The sequence below is a fragment of the Clarias gariepinus genome, chromosome 26 (assembly GCF_024256425.1).
Source record: "Clarias gariepinus isolate MV-2021 ecotype Netherlands chromosome 26, CGAR_prim_01v2, whole genome shotgun sequence".
Classification (NCBI taxonomy): Eukaryota; Metazoa; Chordata; class Actinopteri; order Siluriformes; family Clariidae; genus Clarias; species Clarias gariepinus.
Genome location: NC_071125.1, coordinates 6,440,765 through 6,449,127, shown reverse-complemented (window position 1 = coordinate 6,449,127; position 8,363 = coordinate 6,440,765). Strand labels below are relative to the sequence as shown.

The window sequence follows — 8,363 nt, the reverse complement described above, 5'->3', positions numbered from 1 at the left end:
TGAACAGATATGCGACCATATGTACGCGCAACTGGAAGTACATGCGTCCGCCTTGGTTGCTGGTATCCTGAAAATGCTTTCATGTACAGAGGCAAATTTCTTGCAAATCTTTAGTTCTTAATGCAAAAATTTTAAATGCATGATCAAGGCAAGTTTGTATGCCGAGGTACCAGTGTACAATTTGTCACCACCTCTGTCTACTTTTTCCTATCTACAGTATGGGCATGCATGTGTGTATTTTCAAGTTAAAAAAAAAATTATTTTATGTGCATAATTTCCAAAAGGAGCAAAATAAGAACAAACAAAACTAGACACACAAGGATTTTAGAGAAATATCTTGCATGATACATTAGTGCAATTCAGTTTATTGATTATTGAATCCTTATTAAATGTATATTTAATGTATAATAATAAATTCAAAGCTGCTCTGAATGACTAAGAAATTGATTTTAAAAATGACATAAAAATCTATTTAAAAAGCAAATGACACCTATACTTTGCTTAACATACATGTTATATATAATTCGAAACACTTTTTAAACAAAAGTAATAAGAACGAAAGAAATGTATAGAAACCAGCATGAATAAGCCAGGAAAAAAAAAAAATAATTAAATGAAAATAACATGCGAGCAAAAAGAAAGCAAATGTGCTTTTTTCCCCCAACCAATTCTGTGGTCCAGTTTTTTTGTATAATATACCAAAGGGCCAAAAATAATAAAAAATTAAAAGTGTTTACACTTCTGTTTAAGGACTTTTATCAGCGTATACAGAGATTTTTTCATACATATTGATATTTTTTCATTAACAAAACAGATAAACCAGGGCCTTCAGGCTGATTAATCATTCGTTTTCAAGCACTGTCATGGGTAAAATAGTCATGGGTAAAATCCTAACAGGAGCGCTCTGCCTGCGACTCCAAAAAAATGGATAGACTTTCTCTGTAAATGTATGATTAAAAATTTTTATATCAGTGTCATTAAGAGGGTCAGAGAAGGACACCTGTCCTTCATCCCAGTCCAGGTGTATTCTGATTCTTTGAAGTCCTCCCTCAGCGGAGAATGGAGATTTTGGCCGCGCAGGAGCGCGAGTGTAAAAACCACAGTTATTCTCCACACTCCAGACACCATTATAAAACAGCCCTGCATTTTTTGGATTAGACTCTGTGGTTATTCCCACCTCCCACAAACTCCTATCCCCAACCTCAACATCCCAGCAATGGCTCCCTGAGTCAAAACCCTCAGCACCGAGGACACACACGCTTGTTTCGAACCTTTCCGGATTATCGGGTAGGTGTGTCATGTCTTGGCTTTCATCGAATGTCACGCTGGTCAGATCTTCAGACAGTATAAGGGATGTATGTGCTGTGTTGGGATCCAGAATAACAGGATCTAATAACACAGATCATAAAGAGAAAAGTATTTTTTTTTTTTTATTTAACAAGTGTTTTTATTTCTACAGTAAACAGAAAGTTGAATTATTTAGGACTATTATCTAGATTATTCATTTGCCTTGCTGTGTCACTGAACAGATGCCTTTTTATTCCCACTCACTATTTCCTTTTAACTTAGTGTCTTGATGTGTCTTAAACATTAAACTCACTGTACTGCACAAGGTCCTTAATTTTTGCCCACACTTTGAATGCCAGGTTGCCCAAGTGCTTCGCTTCATCAATCAGCGCTCCTGAAACCATCTGTGTATCCTGCACGAAGCATCGAGTTCTGGAACAACATTCAAGAGTCAGGAGATTCCAAACTAATTTTAGCAGATTTCTAAATATTAAGTATATTAAGATGAAAAACTACAACTATTTACCATAAGTCCTAATACTAAATACACACACAAAAAACCCATAATACATACAAAATTATAATTTTAAATGGACTTATTACAAAATTGAAAGCGTGGGGTAAAAAGTGGATGAATTTGGACAAAAATGACCAGAAAATGCATAAAATTTTTCTGCCAAAACCTTTTAGTCATAATACAGTACTGTGAAATTCTCAAACCAGATTGACCAGAAGGAAAGACATGGGTGATTACTTTTCTGACACTATGTGCATACACATAAAATAAAAACATAAAAAATCTTCACCATGCAGAGAGATTTAGTCAGGGCCCCAGGGTAACGGAATCCTGTTTGTGTCATTGCACAGCCTTCCACTGCATCATAAGGGATTTCCCCATTCATCTCAGAGCTCCTGTCACGCATTCACTCATTTAAAACAACGGCTTGTCTGCCTCAGACAAGACAGTCTTTTTCAATCTCGCCCATGACAATAGAGTGTGGGCAAGAAGAACCCAGCAAACATGGACCAGCTTATTCAGGCCGTCGCCCAGTGAGGAGTGCAGCTGGGGGCTCATCAGTAAATCTGGAACATGCTGTTCCTTCCTGCCACATTGCTCCTAAATGTTTGAGCTACAACCATCAATGCCGGACCCATATTCTCATTTAGAGCCCGAACCCCTTTAATCTACCCAAGCACCTTTGTTGAGCACCGAACATCAATGAGGGCCCAGTCTGCTCCAAAAACCCTGCTTAGGGTCCAGCCTGCCCCAAATGAATTAACATCGGACTGGCTTTTGTTGGCTTCTTCTGCGCTCTATAAATTTTCTTTCAGCTGTTCCTGTCGAAGGGTCACCATAGTGGACCCGCCACACACTGACTCTAACAAGGACATCTCTGCACTGGTCCTGTGTATTTGAACTTTCGGCTCATCAGCTATTGGATTTCATCATATTCAGGTTCACCCATGACAGAAGTGACATTTTAACCAATGAAAGTGCAGTATCTTGAATCTAGTCAAGTGAAAATTTTTAATTTACTAATTTTACAAGATAAGATCACAACAAAAATGATAAGATTATTAAGCTTAATTATAGACAGGTTTTACATTTTTGTAACATAAAACAAATTTTCTTTGTTCTTGCTCTGTTGGCTGATAATTTTGCTAGTTTTTGAGCATTAATTTCTTGAAAGAAGCTTAATTATTTGCCAGTAGAACAAGAACAAAAAATTTATGGTAAAAAAAAAGAAGTAAGCTTTGTCTAAATATAGGCTTAAATATTACATTTACATTCGGTTTGTAATTCTATAATAAGACAATTTAGATAACTTTGACTAGATTCAAGCTATTTTTACTTGTTCAAATATTACTTATTTTAGTGTATCATTTGGTTCCTTTTCATACAAGTTGCCACACATCATTTCTAAATCATTTGCTTGATCTTATGACCATAAACCACAGAACCACATAGAAGAGAGAAGCAGGAAATGACTTACCTAGTCATTGAGGTCTTAAAGTTCTGTGAGAAAAACAAACGTGTATTATATGCAGGTAATAGACAATTCGATTAAATGCATGAACTAAAAACATTAATTTTTTCCAATTTTTTTTGTTACAAATAGGAAAAGCAGTGCAATTGACACTGCGGTATCCTGCAAACAGGAAGCGTTTATTTGAGTTTTCACTTCTCATTATCTTATCATCATTTTACATCATCCAAATACTACACATTCTCAAGCTTTTGTCTGAAAATGTCAAATGACACATCACTTGCAATAATCTTTTTTTTTTTTTTCAAAAAAGTGCTGTACTTAGATTTATTTGTTCAGAAGTCATACATGAAAATCTTTCAAATATGAAAAAAGAGCTTTTTATTACATTGATATTACATTTGTTCACTGAATGAACCAAGCTGTCCCAATGTTATGGGCACTACAACAGATAAGGAACCTATAAACGTATAGCTTTTGCTTATAAATGTAAAGTACACCGAGGAGAATTTACCTGTACGAATATGATATCTTCAGTCCACATGTCCTCTTCAATGGTTCTGATGATTTTTGACAGAGACGATATCTCATTGTTTATCTCCTCGATCTTCCCCTCTATCATCTGAATCTTCTGATCCTCTTCTTTTCGCAGAGCAAGTAATCTGTCTGCCTCTTCGAATCGTAGAAACTGGTACAGCTTCTTAAACTCACTTCGTATATGCTGCTCAGTTTGCTGGGCCTGCCTCTGAATAATAAAACTAATCAAAATTTCAGAAAGGAATTTTCCTCATGGCTATCCATAGGCAGAGGTCGTCAGCTATACTGTATGTCTTGCTTGCTAGCTTTGTCCCTCTTCCTAGACTAATAACAATAATAAAAATAAAAACTGCTGCTCATTAAAAAACTATACAGCAGAAGAACAACTCATTTAACAATTTACCAATTTATTCACACAGTTCAATACATCTGAGATCTGATGACAGCCTGATTGACAAGAAAAAAATTGAATAATTAGTATTTTAATAGAGCAACATCTTGCGTGAGGTTGCTGCGTGATAAATACTGTATGTGGCACCTGTTTGGGTTAAATCAACTTTACTCTCATAATAGAGAAGTGAAATGATAAATGTATCTCTTATCCCACTGTTGTTTTTTAAACCAGTCTCTCACATGTTACTGTTTCCACAGGCAGCAGTCACAGGGCCAATTTGAGCACTCATTGATACACTAATAAAAACTCCAAGTACCTGACTCTGCACAAACCAAAGTACCCAGAGGAAACCCACCAATCATGCGAGCTACATGCCCATCTTGGGTCACTCAGCCAACAGATGTGTTTGCACATCCTGTTGCCTCTGCATCTGGTGCAAGGCATGCTGAGTCCCAGGTTGGCCAAAAAAAGTCTGTGAGCTTTCCATTGCTGTTCGGTTCACTTTACAAACTTCAACTAATACAACATTTAGCACGTATGCCAAGCAATGTATTTAGACAGCTGCTAAGTGATCTTGGTGCATCTTTTATAAGCCATTTACATTTTCAGCCATGACAGCATCTTCATTATAACATTTCCAATTACCATACATGCTTTCTGTAACAGCCTCCTCAGATCATTTTGGGTGCCATGGCTAGTGAGATTAAATGACTTCTGGTTATACAGTACATGGACCTGTGAAAAAGATGTCTCTCACTTGGCAAGGAATTCCAAAAAGTTGCCAAGGTTGCACGTGCTTTGGCTGTATTTTATGTTAAAAACTCACAACTAGGAAATAGAAGTAGGCTTCAAAAGGGTTTTCTGATGAACAATTAAAACTTAAGCCTTTCTTAGTGTCTTAACGGTGTGACATACGTGGCTTAGGTGTGAAATACAGAATTATTGCAAATATATTTATTAGTTACAATATACACATTAACCCAAGATAAACTGGTTAAATAGGTACTGTGTGTTATAAATGTGTAGGATTGATAATAATAGGACAGGATAATCCTTTTATATTAAGGAATAAAGGGTTTTCAGCATTTTAATGAGACAAAATCACAATGCAAGAGCATGTGGTCTCCATTTTTATAATGGTTTATCTGCCAACCATATATAGGTCAGTAAACCAATGCTGACCTATTTTAATTGTGGTTAATTGTGGTTTGAATTATGGTTATATACCTACTTAATATAAATATCTTCATTTAAACTTTTGTGTCTGGTATCTGAGCAACTTATTTAATTCGAATTTGAAAATCTAAATTAGGAAACCTACAGGTGAATCAAAAAATGTTTGTAAGTAAATGTTTAGCAAAATGAGAAATGTTGAAAGTTATTTTATTTATTTTACAAGCAAATTATACACTGCCTGGACAAAAAATAAAGTTGCCATTTCAGAGCAGTCTGCAGCACGCAAAGAAAATAACTAATGGCGAAGTTGCGTTGTAAAAATAACTGATAGTAAAAATCTGAGCACTTTCATAGTGAAAGTAATAGCATTTCCACTCACACTCACACACACACACACACACACACATACAGACACACACAGACACAGCTCTGCATAAAGCATAAAGCATAAAGATTGGACTTTGGATCAGTGGATAACGTCATGTGGCCTTATGAGTTTAGACTGATCCTATTCCAGAGTGATGGGGCATCAGGGTAAGAAGGAAAATGCATGAAGTGATGCACCCATCATACACCCATCATCCAGAGCCCATCTACAGTAGGCTCAGGAACATTATGTGGCAAAAAGTGAAGTCAGTGGATGACATGAATGACTACAGCAGGCCCTGTGAAGCCACGTCGTAAGGGGCCGGAGCTGCCCAAGTGGCACAAAAGGAAACCCAGGACTATAGGTAATTTTTTTGTTATGGTTGTCTCTGGCAGCACCTTTTTTTGCCATTCTGCCACTGCTTTTTTCCACCAGCAGAGTGCCTACCTGCCAGTTGGGTACTGCCTCTAGACTTGCACATGCACATCCTCATTTGCCCCCCCCCCCTTTACTTCATACTTCCTCAAAATCCCTTCCCTTCAATAAAATTACCCTTTTTCCATAAGACATCGCCTCGTGTCTATGTGTCTGTGGTGTGCACCGAGTCGAAGATCTTACAATGCATATTAAATATTGTGACTTGCATAATGTTTCATTTTTTCTATAAAATACCAGTCTAATTTCAGAAAGACCACATTGTTAAATACAATTATGTCTGCATATAAATATAATATATGTTAAATCAAGTTTCAGAAAAACATTGCTAACTCTCACCTTAATGTGTGTTTTAGTTTTGTGGTAAGACTGCTTAACTTGACAGAAGCGATCCAGCTTTACCTGTAGCGGCTGAAGTGCAGTTTGAAGTTCTTTCTGGTGAAAAACATAGAAATTAAAGATAGATATGTCATTGACTTTTTACATAATATGCACACTGCATCAGCTTACCCTAAGATGATCAGCAGCTTCATCTATGGGATAGCATTCATGGTTGTTGTGATGTTGAGATATTTGGCAAATAAGACATACAGGCTGTTTATCTTCCAGACAGAAGAGTTGAAGTCGCTCATTGTGTAAGCTGCAGTGCTGTTCAGAGCCTGCGGAATATCTCATACTGTATTCCTCTAAGTGAGAATCACACAGACTCTTCAATGTGAAGTTACACACAGGCTCGTGTAGATTCAGCTGTTTGCACACCGGACACTCTTGACATTCCTTTTTCATCCAGAACGCATCCACGCACTCCTTACAGACGCTGTGGCCACATGATAGGACGACAGGATCTCTGAAGATATCATAACAAACTGGACACGAGAGATCCTCTTCGGAATATATCTCTTCAGTTGCCATTTTCTATTCACGATCAAGTCACTAGCTTGGTAAAAAAAGGTTTAACCACTAAAGCTTTACTGAAGCTTTATATGGTCTCGACTTCCTCTTTCACCCCCAAACCAGAAAGGGGTGGAGGTAATGCAGTCAGAAGATCTGAAATAGAGTTCAAATGAATAAGAAGAACTTGATTAGACAAAAATAAGAATCTATAATGATAATAATAATGATAATAATAATAATAATAATAATAATAACAACAACAATAATAATAACTTTATATAAAATTATTATTATATTATACCAATTAAGTCCTAATTTATGTTTAAACTTTTTGCAAACTTAAGCAAACTCCAGACACTGAAGCGGGTGTCAAACCCAGACCCTGGAGGTACAAGATCATGGTGCTAACCACTAAGCCACCGTGCCGCCAAAAGAACACATCTACTGTATATAAATAAACTTAAGGTTTTGTTTGTACATTGGTCGAACTCACTCTTTTAATGATATTTTCACGTTCTATACATTGGAGGCCCCAAAAGCAGTGTCAGAAAAGTTTCTATCTGTATATCCTGATGTCTGTCCAGGCAGATTTTGTCACAGCATCACACAAACCTGGCTGTTCAGAATTTGAATAAAACTGTGTCAGTACTTAAGTTTTTGCCTAAAGTTAAACCTGGTAGAAGGCATGGTATAAGCAGTTATGTGCCAGATTATAAACTTTAAGTTTCAACATACAAATTTTAGTAAAAATGTCATGAACTGTTGGGTGCTGGATTTAATAATCTATTTAAAAATTAGCTACTGATAAGATACTTTCTCAATGTAAACAAATGCCTGCACCAATATCAAATAGATATTAATTGGAAAAGCTAAACTGAATGTGCACTGGTATTACTTATATTTTCATTGCTGGAATAACAAATGGTATAAGGGTAAGTGAATTTTAACGCACTGACAAAACTTATTCTTTATTTGCTATACTTTTTAGATTTCTCATCTGTGATGCTCTCTCCAATTACCACACAGGGAGTGTATTTGGCTGACGATGCCCAAACCAATCATCAATATAAATCTAAAGGTAATCAATATAAATAAAATGTAAAAATATTAAATTTTATTTCTTTGTATTAATACGTTAGGCAGAGAGTTCTGCTGCACAGAAAGACAGGCAGACATGTATGTGAGCTTCAACCTGAAATAATAATATCATTGATTATATTAAAGCTTATCAACGTATTATAGCTTTAGCTTTTTAGCTATATCTACAAACTCTTTACCCGACAAA

The 8,363-nt window shown here is 36.2% G+C and overlaps 1 protein-coding gene across 2 annotated transcripts; it reads right to left on the bottom strand.

Annotated features, from left to right (window-relative positions):
- Positions 1-602: 602 nt before the first annotated feature.
- LOC128514275 (zinc-binding protein A33-like) lies at positions 603-7,223 on the bottom strand. 2 transcript variants are annotated; one of them, XM_053488050.1, is made up of 6 exons: positions 6,695-7,223; positions 6,524-6,619; positions 3,790-4,020; positions 3,282-3,304; positions 1,601-1,719; positions 603-1,389 (listed from the first exon to the last, which is right to left on the bottom strand). In XM_053488050.1, the coding sequence occupies exons 1-6, from the start codon at positions 7,094-7,096 to the stop codon at positions 842-844; spliced, it is 1,419 nt and encodes a 472-aa protein (XP_053344025.1). In that variant the 5' UTR covers positions 7,097-7,223; the 3' UTR covers positions 603-841. The 2 variants fall into 2 exon arrangements, with proteins under 2 accessions (XP_053344025.1, XP_053344026.1); XM_053488051.1 differs by having other exon boundaries at positions 3,790-4,014.
- Between the last annotated feature and the right edge of the window lie 1,140 nt (positions 7,224-8,363).